The sequence below is a fragment of the Mesoplodon densirostris genome, chromosome 9 (assembly GCF_025265405.1).
Source record: "Mesoplodon densirostris isolate mMesDen1 chromosome 9, mMesDen1 primary haplotype, whole genome shotgun sequence".
Taxonomy (NCBI): Eukaryota; Metazoa; Chordata; class Mammalia; order Artiodactyla; family Ziphiidae; genus Mesoplodon; species Mesoplodon densirostris.
In genome coordinates, this window is record NC_082669.1 from 100,940,244 (window position 1) to 100,964,164 (window position 23,921).

At 45.4% G+C, this 23,921-nt stretch overlaps 1 protein-coding gene across 1 annotated transcript in view; it reads left to right on the plus strand.

Moving 5' to 3' along the window:
- The first annotated feature begins 4,769 nt into the window (after positions 1-4,769).
- TMEM178B (transmembrane protein 178B) overlaps positions 4,770-23,921 on the plus strand; it is a 365,625-nt gene continuing 346,473 nt past the window's right edge. Inside the window, exon 1 of the mRNA XM_060108746.1 lies at positions 4,770-5,247. Within this exon, the coding sequence (XP_059964729.1) occupies positions 4,866-5,247 (382 nt within the window). The 5' untranslated portion in view covers positions 4,770-4,865. The remainder of the gene's footprint in view (positions 5,248-23,921) is intronic.

Genomic DNA, 23,921 nt, shown 5'->3' on the forward strand with positions numbered 1-23,921 from the left:
AGTGTGTGTATGCCTGTGTGTGTGTGTGCAAATAGAATTCCAAATTTCAAAAATGTAGATTTCACAAATTGCAAATGATCTTAATGTCATTTTGGGGCAAGATCCTAGGATAGCATTCCAAAGGGATGACTTGTAGTCTCCTAGAAGAGGAGGTGAGGATCATTGGCTCTACATGGGTCATGCCATGACTGTTAGATCCAGGAGCACTGTCTGATGCAAGAAGCACTAACGATCAGGAGGTATTAGAAACCCAGCAGGAGCAAAGCACAAGGAGGGCATGAAGAAAGGATATTTAGCGTGGAGGGAAGAAGGCTTAGAGAGAACATGATGGCTGATGTCAAATATGAGAAAGACCATTATATGGAAGAGGGATCAGGTATCTGTGGGCTTCTCGAAGGCCAATGGGTAGGATTCCAGGGACCTAGGATAAGACTTAGGGTAAGGAAGACCTGTGTAACCACATGCACCATCCAGTAGTGCTTTCCAAGACAGTGATTTTTCTTTTTCTTTTTTTAAAGATTTATTTATTATTTATTTATTTTTGGCGGTGTCGGGTCTTAGTTGCGGCACGCGGGATCTTCCTTGAGTCATGCGGGATCTTTGGTTGCGGCGCGGTCTCCTCTCTAGCTGTGGTGTGCGGGTTTTCTCTCTCTAGTTGTGGTGCGTAGGCTCCAGGACGTGTGGGCTCTGTAGTCTGAGGCACGTGGGCTCTCTAGCTGAGGCGCGCGAGCTCAGTAATTGTGGCGCGCGGGCTTAGTTGCCCCACAGCATGTGGGATCTTAGTTCCCTGACCAGACATCAAACCCGCATGCCCTGCATCGTAAGGCGGATTCTTTACCACTGGACCACCAGGGAAGTCCCCCAAGACAGTGATTTTTCCATCACTGCAAGTGTGCTAGCAGAAGCCGGTCAGTCACTTTTTTGGGAAATGTCCTTGAAGAGATTTATGCGTTATTGTGTGGGTAACTCTAAAGTTCCTTCCAATTTTGAGCTTCTGTGATCCTAGGCCAGTGTAAGTGCGAATGGGAAGGATTAGGTTGGAAATACAGAGACTGTGAAGCCGTAACTAATGAGGGATCGGAAGAAGACAGAGGGAAGAAATGTAGATCACTCAATTGAGAAAAGAAAATCCTGTAGTCGTATAGTCTAGAGGAAGAATCCACCATCTTTTTAGCCCCAAAGACCAGGATCATCTCCAAACGGTTTAGGGCTGTCCAAGAACATTGCCCTTTAAAGAAGCCCTCTAATCAGTGTCTTTCATAGGGTTTTGGGGATGGAGGACAAACATTTCAAAATACAATTTTAATGATGTTCAGAAAAGATGATGACATTGTGCATTTGGGTCCCTTCCCCCCGCAGGACTGCTCAGGAGGACCATGAGGGAGGGGCAAGGCACATCACTGGAAGCAGGCCTAAGGCGCAGGCCAGGAGAAAAAGTTAAAAAGCAAGAGCAAGAAAGGAGTGGAATAATGGCAGAGAGAGGAAGGATACAGACAAAATGAACAAGTACATTTATTGCGAATAGCAGCTGCCTGGGCTTCCAGAGGTCTCAGGGGCACCTCTTTCAGCTGGTTCTCAGGGGCAGGAGAGTTGGGGACCAGGAGACTGAGGAGCTACTGCTGGCTGTGCCTCGGCTTCCCGACTGACCTTGTAGATGTCATTTCGCCTTTCTGCCTCCTTCCTATTGTCAAAGGCAGAAATACTGCTAACCTAAAAGTGCTCTGGGCTTTACCGAAGAAAATAGCTCCAGAAATTTAAGACATTGCCTGCCTGTGTACGAAGTGCCTGCCCTTGTCTCTGTTTTTTTCACGGTTGAGGGAGGGAGAGCGGGTAAGAGGAGTGTAGAAAGAAAGGTGAGAAGACATTGTGGCCAAAGTCGCTTAGCTCCGCCGTAGCTCCCGGGACCGGGATCTGGCAGAGGGGACATGCCTGCAGCCCGCGACCAGCCGGGCACCCAAGAACCGAGCGGACATCCTCGGGCTCTGCTGTCCTTTCAGCGAGCCCCATTGCAGCATCAGGGACGAAAAGCGAGGCACACCCCTCCCCCACTAGATGGCACTGAAACGCCTCGTTCGCGATTTTCAAAATGCAGGAAGGAGGAAAAAAGACAAAAAGAATATGGTGGAGGTGCGCTCATTTTGCATCGCAGGCCCAGTTGTTCAAAGCAGGGTGCCGGACCCTCTCTTTCTCCCCAGGGCAGCTCTTTACCCGGCAGTGCAGGCCCTCGGCTTTGGAATGAGGGTGAAAATGAGGGGTGAGGCTTAGAGTGAAGAACCTAAGGTTTCGACCTGGGAGGGAGGCTCCCAGCCCTGCGGCGCCGTCTCACGTGAGCCGGGCGGTGTGTGTGGGGGGATGAAGCTGGGCTCGCTCGGGGCCCACTCGCTCTAGGTCTGGGGTCTACCCGCGACACCTCTCAGGGCCCTCGCAGAGCCGAAATCCAGCCCCCACCCGGATAAGGACCGAGGTTTCGTTTAACCCCACTTCCCCTCAAAGCGCGAGCCCCTGGGCGTTTTCAAAATGTCTATTAAGCACCCCCGCCATGAAAATTCTGTTCCCCTTGTCTGGAAAGAATCAGTCAATTTTCTTTTTTCTTTTCCCGCTGAGGAGGGAGGTGGAGGCAAGTGGAGGTGGGTGTGTGTCGGGGTGTCTGGCGCTGGCGTGGGGCTGGACCGGGGCAGGCGGTGACAACCCCGCGGACACACGTTCAGCCCCGCGTGGAAACGCCTGTAGCTGATAGGATAGCGCTTGTGGCTTTCTGGGGAAAACAAAGATCAAATACAACCCAGGACATCAGCGACTGAAACCGGGGATGCAGGGAACTTCCTCAGCCCCTCTGAATGCCGACTCCGCAATAAGCAGTCTTTTCTTCGATTTAAGGGAATTTTCCACTACTGAAAAGAGAGAAACAGGAGATGGAGGCAACGTCCCTAATTTAATACTAATGCGTGTAAACATGCTACATACCACATATATGTATATGTGCATAAATATGGATGTGGTTGGGCACAAACCTCTCTAGACACCATTGACTTGCCTGGTTAAAGAATAAGGCTTAGACATTTTGCCTGGGAAATGGTGCACTTTATCTTTAAGAATGCTAGAAAAATAAGAGATGAGGCTCACGTTGCACGGATGACATCACTAGCTTTTGGCTGCGCGCTCCGTGTTCTCGTCTGTGGGTTTTAGCCAAGGCTGCAGCGCCCGGCGCCCGAGCGAGCACAGCAGCGGCTTCCTACAGCGCCCGCAACCGGGCGATGCTATTTCCCGAGCCTCCCGGGCGCAGCCTGGGCTCTCGCTCCCCGGCACCGGCCGAGACCGCAAGGCCCCGGAGCCACCGCGGCTAGAGGAGGAGGCCGGGAGGGGAAGCGGAGCGACCCAGCCTCCCTCCCGCACCCTCGCCCCATTCACTTCGGCGACCACCTCGCCGGGAGCCTGATCGTGGAACGCCGAGGCTGGGATGCGATTCTCTGCACGCTGCCGAGCGAGCCGGCACCTCAGCTCCTGGGTGGGCTGCGAAGAAAATGCTGCAATCTGAGAGCGGCTGACCCCAGTTGGGCAGCGCAGACGGGGTGCTAGAGTGCCGGGGCTCAGGTGTAAGGAGAAGGGGGCGGATTGTGTTGAAGGGCCGGGGCAGTTGTTTTTCTGGGTACCAGCAGCTCCCGGGCAGCACGTTCCCGGGGCTACCCGGGAGCCAGATGAAGTGAGGCGGAGGCGCCGCGGGAGAGGCGGGTCTGAAGGTGGCCGAGTGGACACTCCAGGAAGAAGACGGCACTGGGGAGGGCGGCATGACGCCCCGGGGGCTGGCTGCTTGGCTGGCGGGGCACAGCCATCGCGCGACCTGTCCATGGTGTTGAAGGCGCCCTGCGCCGAGCTCCGCGAGCCCCGCGTGGTGCGCCCTGCCGGGTGCGCCCTCCTCGGTGCAGCCCGCCTCTCGCGCCCGCGAGCTGCCGCCCCGTCGCCGCAACCCCCCGGCCAAGGCTTGTCCGGTAACGCCGTTCGGGTGACCGCACCGTCGACCCGAGGGGGCGCCTGAATGGCGAAGCAAGAGGCAGACGACCCGGGAGCTCGCGGGGAAAGGTCGGCCGAAACCGTGCGCCGACTGGGAGCCCGCCTCTGAGCGCAGCGCGCTGGCCAGAAGGAGCAAAGGACCTGCTAGTGACCAGAGGACAGAGATTTTTAAAAGACCCGACCCAGAGAGGAAGAACATTTCTTCTCTCGCAGACCGGAAGGGGGAGAGTGGCTGAGAGGGAGACCCAGGCGGGACGCAGGGCAGTTAGCCCTGGCATCTGGAGGTTTCCTTCGCTGGCCGGCCGCTTCGCGGGTGTTTCAGTTCATCCTGTCGTCTAGCGGCTCCTCCTGATAGACACCCTCCCACCCCCATCCCCTTCCCAAGAAAGCCAAGCGAGTGGGTCCCATCGCCACCCTACACAAAGAAAGCCCAGGAGCCCCGCCGCAGCCGAGGGCACTCGGTGTTTGGTTTCCGGCCCGAGGGCAGCGTCGCCCGAAGCCCGGCTGAGTGCGGCCGCGGCCGGTTCGGAGCAGTCGCTTCCTGCCGAGCCGGGAGGGGGCGGGAGGCGGCCGTGTCTGGCTCGCCGCCGCCTGAGGCTGCACCTGCTCCGCAGGATGCGCAGAGGCTTGCCGGAGCCTCTCCGGATGAGAACTTTTTAGGCTGCCCGCCCGCGTTCCCGCAGTCCCTGGGCTGCGCACCGGCAGCCGGGGGCCGAGGGGGCGCCGCTGCGCGAGCCCCCCTCCCGCCCCCTCCCCCTCCTTGGCTCGGCAGCCCGCCCGCAGCTGTGTTCCGGGCGCGCGGAGGGAAGGCGAGGCTGCGGCGGGTCATGCCCACGGTGTAGCCGCGAAGCGGAGGCATGGCTGCCGGAAGGTTCCTGCTCTACACGGGCCTCTCGCTAGCGCTCTGCGCCCTGGGCATGCTGGCCGTGGCCGTCTGCTCAGACCACTGGTACGAGACGGACGCCAGGAAGCACAGGGACAGGTGCAAGGCCTTTAACACGCGCCGGGTCGACCCTGGCTTCATTTACAACAATAACAACAACTTGCCGCTCCGGGCCAGCCGCTCGCGCCTGGACCGCTGGGAGGGCACACTCCTCCGGGCCCGGAATCGCCGGCAGCTCTTCGCTATGAGCCCCGCCGACGAGTGCAGCCGGCAGTACAATTCCACCAACACGGGCCTCTGGAGGAAATGCCACCGACAGGGCTTCGACGCGGAGATCGCGGCCCTGGTTCGGAAAGGTAAGCGCTCGCCGCGACGCTTGGCGCTCCGGAGAGACCGGCGCCTCTGGGCCGGGCCGCCCTCTCCTCCCTTGCGCGGCCGCAGTCTCTCAGGCCTCCTGGTTCCGGGAGGTCAGGTTATCCAGGCTCGGCTGAGCCTTGCAGTGGCCAGATCTTGCCTCCGAGTAGCTGGTAATGGAGGCTTACCTCTCTCTACCCGGCCTCTCGTCTTGCGTTTTGTCTGATGGGATTCCAGTAGAATCTCATGGTCCAAGGTTTTTACACAGAGAAATGGCTTCAGTAGTCTCTGAAAAGGAAGGGAATCTATAATGTTTGCTTTTAGTAGAGGAATCCCTTTAAGAGTGATTTGTCGGCGTAGACACACTCCTAGTTTTAATCTTTGTTTTAGATGTTGTTGAACTGATTCATCAAGGGAAATTTGGGAAAACATCTCACAGAGAAGGCCTTATTCATGCCGGAAGGGTTTAAGTGCTATGCTATATCGGGCATACTGCAGGCGTTGGTCATATAAACATTAATAAATCACAGCCCCTGCCCTGTTTCACCCCAAAAGCCCGTTGACCTGTAGCATCATACCACAATTCTTGATTTCTCATTTTGAGAAAGTGGTTGACAAAAGTGTCTTATGCACATTGAATATGAGCAAGATCTAATAAGCACACAAAAAGTAGTTCTTCCAGCAGCACCAAAGTGGGTACTTAAGACAAAAAAATATTATTTTCAGAAGATTTGTATAAAAAATACCCAAAGTATACCAAAACGGAAAACAAACTGCATTTGCTAAAGATAAAAATTTATTTGATACTTTAATATGATCACATAAAATTTTAAAAGTCTGTTCATCTGATGCAGTTTGTAAATCTTGCATGATTTATACTTTGGGGACTATCCTGTTCTGTTAGCCTACTGAGATGTTGTTTCGATGTATACTAATATTGCTCAGAAGAAGGGAATATGCATCCTGGAATATGCATTGATGGTAGCTGCACCCTGGAAGATGTGGTGCAATTCTATAAGTCTCGTTCCCCGCACCTCCCTTCATTTTCTTCATCTATTAAGTGGTGATACCAAAGTGAAAACAATGCTGTTATCTGCAAAGTCTTTGTGGCCAAGATACCAAGCAGTTTCTTAATGTCTCAATAATTATAATGCCAGGTTGCTGCTGTTTTTAAATCTTATATGTGAGAACTGATATTCTTTGATTTATAAAAATGTTGAAATGGATCAGAAAAAATTGTTAATTTGAAAAAAAGTCAATTGTTTAAGAAAGGCAAACAGTGGGTATGGATTTAGATTTAGGTGGGGTAGGTCCAGAAAGAGAATCCATCTTAATGTTTGTTTTACAGCTTCTGTAGAATGATGAGGGATTTTAGCTGATTTAGTTAAGAATGTGTTACTATTACAAATATCATATCTGCTTCATGGTTAGACTCTTATTAGAGCAGCGTGTCCCGCTTGGAGCTCTACAACTTTGTCAAGCTCTACAGGATATTAGAGAATTGCAGAAGAGAACAACTTGGGTTGGATTTAGAAGTGGGAAAACAAGAGGAAGCAGAATAGTTTTTGACAATGGGTGACTTCATAGCAGTTTTCAAATTCTCAGATTCAGAAAATGTTGTTTTATCCATCATTTTCTGCTTTTATTAAAATTGCAATGGTAGGAAGTTAGCTGACATGTGAGGAAGAATTCATGTTAATAATGACTGACAAACACTGGTAGGACTTGCTGAAGGACATTCTTGAATTTCCTTTCTTGAACATCTCCTGGAACAAGACTGGTATCCTCTGTCTGGTACTGGTTAACCCCACTTAGAAAAGGGGGGATGGAATTCATGGCTTCTGGAGGTTCCATTGAGAGCTTTGATTCCATGTTGCTCTGCTTGGCGATCCGACTAGAAAGGTTGACTTGGTCTGTGCACCAGAGGGATTGGTTACCATAGTGACATGTTCTTCCGGTGAAGCTGGAAACGCAGTGACAGGGAAAGGGGTAGGGGAAGGATGTACAACATTTTGACTTTGTATCGACTGATTTTTAATTGAAGCAACAGAAAATGGACCAGCAGGGGGATTGAATACACTGATACCTAGAGTTGGGAGGGCACTGTATTTCTCTTGAACTAATGCAAACGCTGTTCCCCATCACCCAAAATACAGCAATCACTGTCAGCTGCAAGCCCTTGCTTACCATGGCTGTTTCTGTCCATTTGACATTCTTGTTAGTTATTATTGAGATAGATGGCATGCCAGCCTTACAAATCTTGAGAGACTTAAGGTCACTATCTTCATTTTTAATTTCAAAGCATAATCTTTGAAAGCCAGATCGGCTTTTTCTAAGTAGTGATGGACACAATTTGGAAATAAGTGCATCTTATATTAGGAGAGTTCACAAGCAATTCCAATGGCACATAGAATGTAACCTCTAGACTTAATATTTCTCCTAGAAGTACAGATTTTAGAAGGAAGTTAAAGAATAAATTGATATCCCTATATTTACTTTTAGGATACCTTAGGGAAAGATATTTCTCTCATGGTATTCATTAGCAGCCTCAAAAGCTATCTTAGGCCTTTGTCTTTTTTGGAAACATCTTCGATTAAAATTCTGGAGATATGTGTTGGGCAGGGGGAAAGGGAAATCAGAGAAAAGACTGCTTAAAATCTGTCAATATTATGGGAAAATTAGAGATTTATCTAAATGATCATATAGCCCTAAAGAACTCAATCATTTGTTAAATCAATGTTCATTACATTAGAAAGTGCTGTTTTTGCATTTTACAATAAAACCACATAATTAATAAGAAAACAAAAGTCAAATCCATCCTTGGGATTCATGTTCTTTCTGATCCGTTTCTTGCTCTGCTGACATCACTATACCCATAAAAAGGCATTGCTGATCACTGTGTATTTATTTGTTTGTCTTATTGAACCATAAGTTCCTGGAGGGCAGGAAAGATAATCATTTGTAAAATACATCCACTAGATGCTTGGTACTTGGGAAATATACAAATTAGGTTCACAGAAACTTATCCATCAAGAACTTATTCTAATTTTAGGAACACTGTGTGGGAATCCAAATAAAGGATTAGTCAGAAAATTGTGCTAGAAAATGAACCAGTGTAGCTCTCAGGGCAGGTTAATATTGCAACAGAGGCTACATAATTTAACAAGGAGGATTTCTTGAGCAAAAGCTTTGCTAAGGAATAAAGGTAACACAGTAGAGTTTTGGATAACACATGTCATTGAAAAAACACATATCACGCACAATCATTTTTCACATTAGATAAGATTTTAATTATTTCCTTCTCAAGGGTAGGATTTGGGTAGAGGGTGCAGCAAAGATCAGTCACTCTTGAATTCCCATCTGTGTCCATACTCATGTCCTCTTGTCTTCCTGCTTTTCAACCTCATCTGTCTCCCTAGTAAGTCACTGCACTGGGGACAGATCAATGGCAGGATCAGCTTGTGAAATCCAAGAGACTTCCAGACCCTTAGGAGGACCAGCTACAGGGAGGATTTTGTTCCAGGGAACATGTATATTCTTTGGTTAGTACTGAAATCTTGTATTGATATGGCTTGAAATCAGCAGACCTTCAACGGAGACTCTAAGAACTTTTTTATTATTTGAAAATAAGCCTTATAATAGAATTTGACCTAAATGGTTTTCATAATCATGGAGTGATGGTCAATGTTCTGAAGTGTATTTTAATGGAACATTGCACGTATTCACAAATTAATAATGTTACTCAGCACATATTTACTGCACATGTATTATGGGATGGGCACATATCACTAGAAAGAAGAGAGAATAAGACCTGGTCCTTAGAATTCCCATAGTCTGTTAGTGTCACATAGTATAAGTGACAAGTGCAAGACACTGAGGGCAACAGAAACAGATGCAGAGAAACAGAGGAGGTGATGCTGGATTGTGTCGGCAGTGGGATGAGGTCAGGCGGGAAGGAGTTAGGGAGAGTTGCCCTGTGGAAATGAAATTTGAACGAGATTTTCACGAAGTGTGGAGGTGGATGGGGAGGAAGGGCATTTCAGGCAAAGCGGCCAGCATATGCACAGCCATGGAGGTGTGAACCAGCAGTTTGGCCACATGAGTGTTGATTTCTGGGGCGAGGGAGAGGAGCAGACCAACAGCTGGAGAGCAGGCGAGGGCCCAGTCAAGGAGCTTGTGAGCTCAGATCCCCTGTAGCAGTGCGGCCCATAGGATGGCCGCTAGCCACACGCGGCTACTTAACTTAAAATAACCAAAATTAAATAAAATTTAAAAATCACTTCTTTAGTCACATTGGTCACATTACAGATGCTCAGTAGCTGTATGTATCTAGTAGCCATCATTTCAGACAGTGCAGATTAGAGAATGTTTCCATCACCACAGAAAGTTCTATGGGACAGGGCGACATGGAGCCTACAGCCTCTAAGAGCAAGCGCATACTTTATTTCAGATGAAGATAATTGAACATGGTAACTTGGGCTTAAATTTAAGAGTATTATTCTACACCTGAAGAAACTTTGCTACTTGAATGTTTCACAGAAGGTTTTAGTTCATGGTCAGTTGTGCTAAATCTATATTTTATTAATTTTCCATGTTTTTAAAAATAAATTTAATTAATTAATTAATTTACTTTTGGCCACGTTGGGTCTTCGTTGCTGCGCGCGGGCTTTTCGCTAGTTGTGGTGAGCGGGGGCCACTCCTCGCTGCGGTGCGCGGGCCTCTCAATACGGTGGCCTCTCCCGTCGTGGCACGCGGGCTCAGTAGCTGTGGCTCATGGGCCCCAGGCGCGCAGGCTTCAGTAGTTGTGGCGCACGGATCTAGTTGCTCCGTGGCATGTGGGATCTTTCCGGACCAGGGCTGGAACCCGTGTCCCCTGCATCGGCAGGCGGATTCTTAACCACCGCGCCACCAGCGAAGCCCCTAATTTTCCATGTTTGACTCACAGAATTCTCTTCTCTCCTTTCTCTCTCCTGACTCCATTAAAGTAACTTGCAAAGTTGACTGGGTGGGAAGATTAATAGTAATCAGACTTGGTGCCAGCTACTCTGCTAAGAGTTTTACATATATTAGCTAACTTATTCTTCATAATACTGCTCTGAAGTGGGTATTATTATTATTTATCTCTATTCTACAGTTGAGGAAACTGAGACACACAAAGCTGCATTAACTTGCCACAGCTCATGATAAGGAAATGAAGTTGTCAGGATTTGAATTCTGGCTCCTGGTGTGGAGACTCACCCACCCCACTCTACTGTCACCATAGAGTCTGTCAGGGCAGGGGTGGGGGGAGAAGAAGCTGGTATACTGATTCCCCAAACTAAAAAAGAAATAGGGTCCCTTTGCTGTACACCTGAAACTAACACAACTTTGTAAGTCAACTATAACTTTGTAAATCAACTTCAGTAAGAAATAAATTAAACTTGCTATTTCAAAGATATAACAAAATAGGAAGTAATTTTAGAATCCACAAAGGTGAGACCTGCTGGAAGACACCAGCTTAGCACCGAGAGGAAGGTCATTTCAAAGCAAAGCATCTCACTTTGCCTTGAGACCCGCCGACAGAAGCTTGTCCACCTTTTGTTCCGTGATTTTGAGGTTTTTTTTTTTTTTGAGTGTTTGTTTTGTTCACTGTGGTAGGTGCTGAGGTTATAGACATGAAGGACATACACATTCATTCCACAAATATTTATTGACGGCCTAGAGGCTGGGTATTGTGGAGAAGCTTACATTCCATGGGAGGAGAGACAAACAATAAATAAATACAGGTGGAATAAAAATAATATCTAATGAACTAATCAATATATAATATAATGTGCAGTAGTTTATGCTATGACGTGTCTTTGCCCTTGGGAAGCACAAAGGGGAAGGTGGACAAGTAAGCCAAAAATTAAATAGTTCTATTAGTTTTGGTTTCATAATATCCAGAGACTTTACCTGCTCACAGGGAGACACACACAAAACCCATGGTCTCTGTATAAGGTGTGCATCCCCGTGCATATGTGTTATATGTGTGTTGGAAAAGAACAAAGAGTCATCATGTGGTTCTTGTCCTGAGGGAGCTTACGCTCCAACTCTCCGTTTCCCAAGTTCATTGTCACGTGTGGGTGGATCAGGCTCTTCTGCAGGAGGTCATGTCTGTATCAACTGGATCAGGAATCAGCTGGTCAGGGAACTCAAGGGTGAGCTCATCTTATTGAACCAACAAAGTCAAGGGCCTTGTTTCTGTTGCAGAAGGTGAGTTTATTTATTCTTTTACTGTAGGGTAGGTAAGGATCAATTAGAGGATCGATGTATATTCCACTTTGGATTGTCAGTTAAAAATATTTTCTCCTTCTTTGCTATTTGTAGATGATCCTAGGCCTTCAGGCAGAATCCTAAACACACTCTGGGTTAGTTTGACCCTTCACACACACACACACACACACACACACACACACGCACGCACGCACGCACGCACGCACGCAGGTATACATCTAGACATTAGACAGTAGAGTCACAAATGTTCATTCAGATGCAGATACTTTTATAACTACTTACCCCAAAAAATACACAGAGAGAGAAGGGAGTGCATGACTTGGTAGAGGAGTGAACAGAACATTTATTCTAACATCTTGATTGGATGTCTGCTGTTTTTGAGAGAATGCTTACATTCTTTTAAAGGACTTTGTTTCCTCATGTGTAAAAGAGTGGGTATGGGGGCTTCCCTGGTGGTGCAGTGGTTGAGAGTCCGCCTGCCGATGCAGGGGACACGGGTTTGTGCCCCGGTCCGGGAAGATCCCACGTGCCGCGGAGCAGCTGGGCCCATGAGCCATGGCCGCTGAGCCTGCACGTCCGGAGCCTGTGCTCCGCAACGGGAGAGGCCACAGCAGTGAGAGGCCCGTGTACCACAAAAAAAAAAAAAAAAAAAAAAAAAAAAAAAAAGAGTGGGTTTGGATTGTAAAAACATCAAACCCTTTCACATTTGATGAGAAAGTTAAATTTATGTGATAGAGAGTAAATAAAGGGTGAATGGCTGAGAGAAGGTGAAAGAGAGGGATGGGAAATCAGGGGAGGAAAGGGAGCGAAAGAGCAAATTGAGAGACAGAGACAGAGATGCTTCTGAAGGGATCATGGCAGGCTGCTAGTTTGTAAAAGGAAGAGGTGGCAAACAAAGCAGCTAATTTCATACTAATGTAGGACCTTGTAATAAGAATTAACTGTTTCTCTTTCTAATGATTTGAAATGCCATGTTGCAGATTGGGGTTAAAAATCTGAAAAGTTAATGGAGGAAGGTGGTGTTGGTAGCACAACTGTGGATATACTGAATGCCACAGAGCCATACTCTTAAAAATGCTTAAAATGATAAAGTTTATGTTATGTATGTTTTAACAAAATTAAAATAAATAAATAAGTTAATTAAAAGAATTAAACTTAATAGAGAAAGGAACTGGATTCCTGGTATGTAGAATGCTTCAAAACTGAGGATCTTCATTTATTCAACACATTTTTTTAGCACCTACTGTGTGCCAGGCACTAGCTCAGATATGTTTGGGACACAGAAGTTAATAAAACAGACATAACCCCTGTTCTCATAGGGCTTACCCTGAAACACCTTCAAGGATTGTATCTTTTTTCTAAACAAAACTTTTCAAGAGCACCAGTATGTAAAACAAGTAAAAGTAATGAATACATTCCTCGGGTCATTTAAAAACCATTGTATGGTAAAGAACACTTCACTGTGTTTATTCTAAAAATGTCTATTGAATACCAACTATTTCAGGCACATTACTTGGGGTAGAGGATCCTGAGTGAAATACACAGCTCCTGTCCTCAGAGAGACAAAGAAAGGTAGTATACAAGAAGGCTAACAAATACAAACCCCAAGTTTGGTTTGTTTTTTAAAATATTTTATTTCTTGGAGTATAGTTGATTTAAAATGTTGTGTTAGTTTCAGGTGTACAGCAAAGTGATTCAGTTATACATAAACATATACTCATTCTTTTTTAGATTCTTTTCTCATATAGCTTATCACAGACTATTGAGTAGAGTTCCCTGTGCTATACAATACATCCCCATTGGTCATCTATCCTATGTAATAGTAGTGTGCATGAGTTCATCTCAAGCTCCTGATTTATCCCTCCCCCACCACGTTTCCCCTTTGGTAACCATAAGTTTGTTTTCGATATTGATAAGTCTGCTTCTGTTTTGTACATAAGTTCATTTGTATCTTTTAAAAAAAATTAGATTACACATATGAGTGATACCCTATGATATTTGTCTTTCTCTGTCTGACTTACTTTAGTATGATAATCTCTAAGTCCATCCACGTCTCTACAAATGACCCAATTTCATTCCTTTTTATGGCTGAGTAATAGTCCATTGTATATATGTACCACAACTTCTTTATCCATTCCTCTGTTGATGGACATTTAGGTTGCTTCCATGTCTTGGCAATTGTAAATAGTGCTGCAATGAACATTTTGGTACATGACTCTTTGAATTACGGTTTTCTCAGGGTATATGCCCAGTAGTGGGATTGTTGGGTCATATGGTAGTTCTATTTTTAGTTTTTTAAGGAACCTCCATACTGTTCTCCATAGTGGCTGTACCAATTTACATTCCCACCTGTTGGAATGTAGGAGGGTTCCCTTTTCTCCACACCCTCTCCAGCATTTACTGTCTGTAGACTTTTTTTTTTTTTTTTTTTTTTTTTCCGGTAGTCGGGCCTCTCACTATTGTGGCCTCTCCCGTTGCGGAGCACAGGCTCCGGATGCGCAGGCTCAGCGACCATGGCTCACGGGCCTAGCTGCTCCGCGGCATGTGGGATCTTCCCGGACCGGGACACGAACCCTCATCCCCTGTATCGGCAGGCGGACTTTCAACCACTGCGCCACCAGGGAAGCCCTGTCTGTAGACTTTTTGATGATGGCCATTCTGACCAGTGTGAGGTGATACCTCATTGTAGTTTTGATTTGAATTTCTCTGATAATTAGTGGTGTTGAGCATCTTTTCATGTGCTTTTTGGCCATCTGTATGTCTTCTTTGGAGAACTGTATGTTTAGATCTTCTGCCCATTTTTTAATTGGCTTGTTTGTTTTTTTGACATAGAGCTGCATGAGCTGTTTGTTTATTTTGGAGATCCAAGTTTGGTTGTTTGAGAGATTTATATGTTGGGGGCCTGAGTGATTCTTGAGTTTTGGAGGAGTTAGAGGAAGCTTTGCAGAAAAGGGGACATCTAGTCCTAACATATACTTAGAGAGATTAACAGTGGGTTGATAAGGTGAAGTCTTAGCCTCATTTAAAAATGATTAATTAATAATGACAAGGTAATAACTTGTCCAGTCTGCTTTCCACCCACCTTTGTCCCCCAGGCTCTTAGTCCTTCTCCCAAGAGGCAGCTGTTGCTACCAGATTTTAAGAAATCATATCAGAGATAATTCTGTTCAGCAATATTTAAAAATACCAGCAAGTATAAATATAAGTCAGGCAATGAACAGGGGATTTAAGGATGAAAAAAGTTTTTTTTTTTTGGTAAATTCGTATACACAGAGATGATGTTTAAAGGCCCATTCCAGGAGTCACTAGGAATCTTCTGCAGGTGTTTATTGTAAGTGGAGGCTGCTGTTGGCATTCAAAGAAGTTTGACAGATTTGCTGCTTTTATGGGAGAGTGCAGTATCTGAATTATTTCAATTGATTTTTTTTGGTGTCCAAGTAGTTTGCCAAGAAAAGGCAATTGACTTTATATTAGGTCATCTTCATAAATTTATATCATTTCCTACGTTTGAAAATGCCCTGCTGTTCTATATCCTGAAGCTCACTCTGTTGGACACTTTATTTGCTCTAGAGCAATCTCTCGTTCAGTTTTGCCCTCAATTTCTTTTCATCTTTATAATAGCAATTCTATTTAGGCAGGCACAACTCTTATTCCCCAAGGCTCTGGAGTATTTTGCACACCTGGATGGGATAGGGTGGTTTTTACCTTGAAGAAGCTCTGCGCTCATATGCTGCTGTATGTTAACTAATACAACATTGGATACTATCCTGTGAGGCTGAAGACACACGTGCCTTGTCGCCTGGCACTTCTACCCCTGGCTATATACTCATGAGTCCATGGAACACATCCAAGACTCTCCATGGCATCACTGTCTTATAATAATAAAATAAATAAGTAAACAAAAAGGAAAAACTTGTATTCATTAATAGGAGAATGGATCATAGGTATGGTATGTTCATACAGTGGAAACTACCACTGTGTATTTAAAATAAATATACTAGATCTACATATTTCCAAATGGATAAACATAAAATTTGAGTGAAAAGAGCAGGATGCAGAATGAAATGAAGAGTATGATGCTCTTTATATGAAGCTCAAAAACAGATCAAATAACATTAGATATTGTTTATTTGCCTTGTGTTTATAAAAATATGCATGTGACTGATAAACACAAAATGAAGGATGATGTTTATCTTTCTCAGGGCAAGAAAAGAAATGGAATTGGGGCGGTGCTTTCATCTGTGGTATTTTATTTCTTGAAAAACAGAAAAGATGTGAAGTAACTGGGGCACACACATTCATGCACACTAAAGCTACTTGGAAAGTTGTTGCCGTTCTGACAAAAAAAAGTTAACATTCTATTCAGACTGTACCATTCAGTGTTCAGGAGGCAGGTTCTTTAAAGAAAATTCTTGGAAAACTTTGCTTTGAGGCAATCTGTGACTGACTTTTTTTTTTTTTTTTTTTTGCGGTATGCGGGCCTCTCACTGCTGTGGCCTCCCCCGTTGCGGAGCACAGGCTCCGGACGCGCACGCTCCGGACGCGCAGGCTCAGCGGCCATGGCTCACGGGCCCAGCCGCTCCGCGGCATATGGGATCCTCCCAGACCGGGGCACGAACCCGTATCCCCTGCATCGGCAGGCGGACTCTCAACCACTTGCGCCACCAGGGAGGCCCCTGTGACTGACTTTTGTAAGTAGTAGCAAAGAGGAGAACCAGGTAACCTTTAACCAACAGTTTTCACCAAAAGTAGCTCCCGGGGAAGGGTTTTGAAAGGATAGAATCATGTTTTACTCCCTTGTGATGTGACGTAAGAAGAGCAAATCAGGGCTTTAAAATGACGTATTTGTGAGATAGAGACTAGTGTACATGTCACTCCCTGCTTTGTAGATTTCCTGCAGCTTGTGGAGAAAAACCAAGAGTTCTAAGGGCCAGAAAGTTAAACCAAAGCCACCCCTCCAATGAACTTGATCAGACATTGAACGTTAATAGTTAAGGCACAGAGACAGAGAAAGCGGGACAAACCAGAGACTGAGCACGAACACCTGGAAAGGCGTGTGAGCCCTAAGGGAGGAACTCAGCATAAACTAGGAGAGGAAAAGCTAAGGATTGCTAAGAAGGAATCAGAATTGTAGTCTTAAAATTGTGAGGATGACTTCAGCCAGGAGCCCGTCTGTTATGGTAATGGTATGTTCCCACGCCATACAAGTTCCAGCTGGAACAGGAAAGTCCTGTCGGAATTACAGCAAGGGTTCCATTTTCACCTGATAATGCTTTTAAAACACCAAAGCTGGGCCTGAAGTTACTAGGGATCACGAAATTCCTAGGGGGTTTCAGGGGTGTTGAAGCTGAATAACTGCCACGATCATGTTTTAGTAACCACAGGGCTAAAGAGATGCCCATGTGTAGCTCTGGGCAGGCCTGCATCGCCAGGTCCCAGGTGGATGAGCTGCTTTATTCATTATGCTCTGCTGGGATGCTCTTCCTGCCCACCCTTAAATGAACGACTTTGGGAAAGGCTGGCCTCTGCGTTTCCAGCCTCTCCCTCTCTCTCCCTCCTCCCAGAATGGGTTAACACAAGCGAGACAGAAGATCATCTTGCTTGGCCCTTTTTCTTTTCAGGTGTGGCCTCTCCTCCTTGCCTGGGTTTCTTGTCTTCTTCACCTTCGCCTTCAGTGCACTTTGAGGCCCCTGCCAGTGGGTTTCCTCCCTGACTCCCAAGCTGGGACTGCTCCTTCTCTGTGAAAACTTCACCTCCCCTGGCTTGGAGGACACCGTTCTCTCTTGGTCTGCTTTTGTCTTGGTTCTTACCCCCTCTCAGTCACTGGCTCTTCTTTCTCAGCCCATGTGAGTGTTCTCCAGGGTACCACTTTTTCTTCTCACCCTTTGCCCTCTCCTTGAGCCATCTCACTCATGCCCAGGGCCAGTTTCAGCCCTTGATGGTCACAACCTGTTGCACTGGGAATCTCTCACTCAGACCTTCCACCCAAACATCTCGCCTGTTGGATATCTCCACTTGGAGGTTCCATGGGTCCAAAAGAATCTATTTTCTCTTTTTCCCCCAGAGTCATTCCGCTTTCATTTTCCTCCATCTGGGGGAATGATATCACTTCCTCTCTCCTTGCCCAAACCAGAAACTTGAGAGTCATCTCTTCATTCTTGCCCTCCTCATCCAAGCGGTGAACAAGTCACTTTTCCTGCTGATACATTCGTGCTCATCTCTCCATGCTATTCGGGTATCGCTGCTGCGGTGAGGTCCTCCTCACCTGTATTCTTGTAGCATTGTCTATTTGGTTTCCCTGTTCTCTAATCTCATCTCCTGTAAATGCTTTCTCTATAGAGTGATTTTTTTAAAATGTAAATCTAATCATGTTACCTCTTTGCTCAAAACCCTTCAGTGGCTCCTCGCAGCCTGTCAGTCACAATAAGGTCCATAATCTTCACCTTGGCATATAAGACTTCACAGGTCTGGCAACATTCTCCCCTCCCCACCCCCCAGCCTGCCCATCTCATCCTTTTGTCTACTTCTCTCCATACCGGCATGCTCTCTTCCAGCCCTGATGAAGGACTCCTGGGTCCCCAAGCAGGCTAAGCTGTTTGATGCCTTGGGAGCCTTTGTTTATGAAGCTTCTTCCTTCTCCTGAAGGTCCCTGTCCCTGCTCACGGCCACCCCCAAGCCAGCCTGGCCACCACCTTCTCATGCTTTAGGCGTCAGCCTTCAGCCCCTCCTCCTAGTCTTGCTTGGGGTTCTGTCACCTCCATCTCCCAGGGAGAATTGCCTTCTTCCTCCTTAGCCCTCTGTCACACAGTAGACATCTTTCCCCTCCTAGCACCAGTGACATTTTGCTTCCCCATATGTTTCCCTCCTTTTTGACCTGCTTATTATTCATTTTTTATCTGCAGTGTTTTGCATAATGCATGGGCCATGATAGGTATTTAATACATAGTTGTTGAATGAACGAAGGTTTATTTCAGTTAATGCAGTCGACCTGGAAATCTCATTTAGTGAAGAGCCATAATTTCATTGGACTAGGGAAACTCACTATTAAAAGGAAACCTGCTGTGAGTTGTTCTGTAATGCATACGATAAACTTCAATTTATTTTCTTTGTTAAGGTTTGTATTTGCTTAAAGTGTCCATATCTCTGATTCACAAGAGGAGAATTTCAAGTGGGGATTGTTCCATATTTCCTGGACTAGACCTCTTCATTATGATCTTGCCCACTTTCTCTTCTCGGCATGCTTTCCTTAGGCTGGTCCTCCCACCCATAGTGTATTGGATGTGACCATTCCCTCAAGTTTCTCAGTGTTTGTCACCAGGCATGTCTTCAGGCTGTCTCAATGAAGCCTCCCTCTCAACTGTTTATTTAGGGCAGCTTTCTCAAATCTCTTCTAGTAGAGATTTTGGTCAGATAATGGCCAGAAGACAGAGGATGTGCTTTTGTGACTGCCTCCCTTCTGGTTCATACCTCAGTTCGCTTTTCATAACTTCCAGCTGGGGTCGGTCAGTGATGCCGGGAAGACACGGCCAGTATCTATTTCCAGGTCTCTGATGAATCTGGCCCCATTGTGGCTGGTGAGCAACATTGCTCACAGGAAACATCTATCCCCTGCAGAGGGTCTGGGGACATAAAGACATCATGACCAACCAATACACCTTGGCTTATGAAGACCACCGAGTCCCAGTTCAGTTGACTCTCAGGGTGTCACTGGGAAGTGGATTCTCTTCCAGAATGACAGTGACTGTTGTTGAGGCTGATAATCTCCTGGGGAAGGTTTTACGGGCCTCTCCTTTAGCCATGAGATTCACTAAGGGCCGAGCCTTTGCTGTCATTCGGATTAGTAGAGTAATTCTTTTGTTTTCAGCAGATAAATGTACACTCAGCTACATTGCTTGGCTCTCTAAACTAGGTTGAATAAATGATTCATATCAAGGAAACATCTTCCATGACCACTATATCTCCTGGATTTATATTAGTTAAGTCTATGCTGGGTTTAAGCTAGAAAAATGATTTCCAACGCCTTCTGCCTAAGTTGCATAAAGTGCTATAGACCAAAATTTAGATTGTACATTCAGTAGTAACCATTGGGTAGGCATCCCAACTAAACACCAAACTTGTGTTTTGAAGAGCTGGGTTAATTGTAAAAAATAATTATAAAAATTGTTAGTGATCTATGCAGTAATGTGAGTCTTATAAAATGGAGGGTAGCCCTTACCCTAGAAAACTGTCTCTTTGTCATATATGCTTGTTTTAAAACCTGTAGGAGCCCAGAGGTTTATTTCAAACTGGAAGGTGGCATTTCATCTTTCTGGGTCAGCAGAATTGTTAACATTTCAGAAAAGGACTTTTGTGCTCCTGTGCCAGCAGCACGCCTGTATCAGCTTTTATTACACATATCCGTAGTGGTGTGGTGGCTGGCTGGGTGCTTGTAGATCAATAAGCTGCTAAAAGGGGAGATGCATCAGAGACTATAATGGCTTCTTCACAGAAGATAGATCGTCTCCAGGTAGTGAAGTGCATTTAGGAACAACAGTGATATCCCTGTACTGAGATCCTTATTATTTAGAAGAGAGAAATGGACTCTCTCAAGGTGATGAGTCCTATGATGAAGACTTTAACATGCTAAACATATACTCCAGGAGATTTTCTTTTTTAAAAGAAAGAAAAGAATAATTAATTAATTAATTTTGGGCGGCGTTGGGTCTTCATTGCTGCGTGCAGGCTTTCTCTAGTTGTGGTGAGCGGGGGCTACTCTTTGTTGCGGTGCGCGGGCTTCTCATTTCAGTGGCTTCTCTGGTCGCAGAGCACGGGCTCTGGTGTGTGGGCTTCATAGTTGTGGCTCGCGGGCTCTAGAGCACAGGCTCAGTAGTTGTGGCACATGGGCTTAGTTGCTCCGAGGCATGTGGGATCTTCCCAGACCAGGGCTCGACCTCATGTCCCCTGCGTTGGCAGGTGGATACTTAACCACTGCGCCACCAGGGAAGGCCAGAGGAGATCTTCTGTTCCAAACAAATTCAGTTTGTTTTAATAGAAGAATTCCCAGATGGAGAAGTACAGAATTAATTCTCTTGGCCTCAAACACGACTTGATTGTAGTTGTTCTGCAACTTTGTTGTCCTATTAATTTTAAAAAGTCTTATATTGAACACTGATTTTTAAGAGACTCAGGTGGGCTTGGATACAGCATCAGTGAGGAGTTGGGAAAAGTAGTGACCCTAACACAAAGTGATACGACTGGGGTTTGAGGGTGGTGGAAACTTATAGAAGATAGCACAGAGCTCCTTGGCTAAGGTTCTTGACTTGAAGGCTGTGGACACATGGAGTCAAGGTTATATCTGAGCTGAGTGTACTTATGTACAGGAGAGTTCCTAGGAATATGGTGTCAGAGAGGATGGTGACTTTTTCCGGGGGGGGCAGTGATAATTTCTACTCTGTGGTTCTCCTTCATGATGCAGGAATAAATTACATAAATTATATATTCATTTATTCAACACATATTTGGTGAATACTTTCATGTCAGGATTTGTACTAGGAGCTTAGGGTATAGAGGTGCACTAAATAGGCACAATCCCCTGCCCACATGGAGTTTATATTCCAGTGAGACAATTAAAAGATTAATAAGTAAAATATGTAATATATTAGACAGTGTTTAGTGCTAGGGAGAAAAAACAAAGCATGGAAAGGGAAAGGACATGTGAGGAGGCAGCGTTGGAATTATAAGTGGAGTGGCCAGGGAGGACCTCACTGAGAAGGTGACTTTGAGTAAAGACCTGATGGGCATGCAGAAACTAGCTATGGGGAGATCTGGGGGAAGAGGATTTCAGACAAAGGGAGTAGCAAGGACAGTGGCCTTGATGTGGGAGAGCAGCTAGCATGTTGGAGAAATAACAAGGATGGAAGAATGGCTGGGTGGGAGGAAGAAATGAAGGGGGGATTGTAGTAGGATATGATGTCAGCAAAGTAGAGAGCCACCTCCCACAGGGTTTGAAGGCCATAGAAAGGAGTGAGATGGGAAGCCATCATAGGGTTCTGAGAAGAGGAGTGCCATGATTAGACTAGACATGGTTTAAAAGGATCACTTAGGTTGCTAAGGTAATAATTAGATGCAGTGGGACACATATGGAAGCAGGGAGACTAGCCCACATAGGTAGTGGATGGAACTAGGGTGGGGGAGAAGAGACTGGGTTCTATTTTGAATGAAAAACTATCAGGATTTTGGCTGATAGATCAGACACAGGGTGGGTGAGAAAAAGAAAAGTCAAAGATGACATCTAGGTTTTTAGCCTGAGGACCTGGTAGCATGGAGTTGCCATTAAATATGATGGCCAGGACTGCAGGAAGATCTTGATTTGGGAATCCACACTTTTGGACATGATAACATTTGAGATACCTTTTAAATGCTCAAATGGAAATGTCTATAGCTAGTTGGATATGTTGGCCTGGGTTCAGGGGAGAAGTCTCCCTTGGGATGTAAATTTAAGTCATCAGCTTATCGTATTTTTAAAGTCATGAGACTGAATGAGATCACCTAGAGAGTGCATGTAAATAGAGAAGAGAGGAGGTCTAAGGATTGAATCCTGGGGCACACAGGCTTTACAGACCTCAGGGAGTTGAGGAAGAATCAGCAAAAGAGACCGAGAAAGAACAGCTAGTGTAGTGAGGGAAAAATGAGCAGTGTGGTGTCCTGGAAGCCAAGTAAAGGAAGTAGTTTAAGGAGGAAGAGGAAGTGATCAACGGTGTGCAAGGCTGCCTGTGGGTCGAGTAAGATGAGGCTGAGACTTGAACTTTGGATTTTACAACATGGAAGTTATTGATTCCAGTGGTAGATTCAAGAGTGAATGGGAGGAGGGGAGGAATTGGAGGCACTGAGTTTAGACAACCTTTAAAAGGGTTTTCCATGTAAAAGTGAGGAGAGAAGTGGTAGCTGGACTGAGAAATTTAGGTTAAGAGAGACTTAAGAACTTTTTTTTTTTTAATTAGAGAAATATTAGTGTAACTGTAGGCTGATGGGAATGACACAGTAGACAGGGACAAAACTGATGGTACAGGGAAAAAAGAAGGAAGAATTGCTGGAGAGGGTTGAGGCAGAGAGGAAGACAGAGAAAAGAGTGAAAGGAAAGGGCTGTAGCCCATGTAGCCCAGGAAGAAACAAATGTTTTAAGTGAGTAAGTAAAAATCTGAGATTATCATTTATTTATTTAGTACTTTTTAATTGAAGTATAGTTTAATTTATAATGTGTTAGTTTCAGGTGCATAGCAAAGTGATTCAGTTATCCATATGTGTGAGTGTGTGTGTGTGTGTGTGTGTATGTATGTGTATATCTACATGCTTTTTAAAATTCCTTTCTATTATAGTTTTTTTTTTTTTTTTTTTTTTTTTTTGTGGTACGCGGGCGTCTCACTGTTGCGGCCTCTCCCGTTGCGGAGCACAGGCTCTGGACGCGCAGGCTCAGCGGCCATGGCTCACGGGCCCAGCCGCTCCGCGGCATGTGGGATGTTCCCGGACCAGGGCATGAACCTGCGTCCCCTGCATCGGCAGGCAGACTCTCAACCACTACACCACCAGGGAAGCCCCTCCATTATAGTTTGTTACAAGATATTGAATATAGTTCCCTGTGCTATACAGTAAATTCTTGTTGTTTATCTGTTGTATATATAGCAGTGTGCATCTGTTAATCTCACACTCCTAATTTATCCTTCTCCCTGCCTTTCCCCTTTGGTAACCATAAGTTTGTTTTCTATGTCTGTGAGTCTGTTTCTGTTTTGTAAATAAGCTCATTTGTACTATTTTTTAGATTCCACATATATGTGATATCATGTAGTATTCATCTTTCCCTGTCTGGCTTACTTCACTTAGTATGATAATCTCTAGGTCCACCCATGTTGCTGCAAATGACATTATTTCATTCTTTTTTATAGATGAGTAATATTCCATTGTGTATATATACCACATCTTCTTTATTCATCTGTTGATGGACACTTAGTTTGCTTCCATGTCTTGGCTATTGAAAATAGTGCTGCTGTGAACATTGGGGTGCATGTTATCTTTTTGAATTAGAGGTTTTGTCTTTTCTGGATATATGACTAGGAGTGGGATTGTTGGATCATATGGTAGCTCTATTTTTATTTTTTTTAAGGGAACCTCCAGACTGTTTTCCATAGTAGCTGCACCAATTTACATTCCTACCAACAGTGTAGGAGGGTTCCCTTTTCTCCTCACCCTCTCTAGCATTTATTATTTGTAGACTTTTTGCTGATGGCCATTCTGACTTGTGTGAGGTAATACATCCATTGTAGTTTTGGTTTGCATTTCTCTAATAATTAGCACTGTTGAGCATCTTTTCATGTGCCTATTGGCCAACTGTATGTCTTGTTTGGAGAAAGAAGGTCTGTTTAGGTCTTCCGCCCAGTTTTTGGATTGG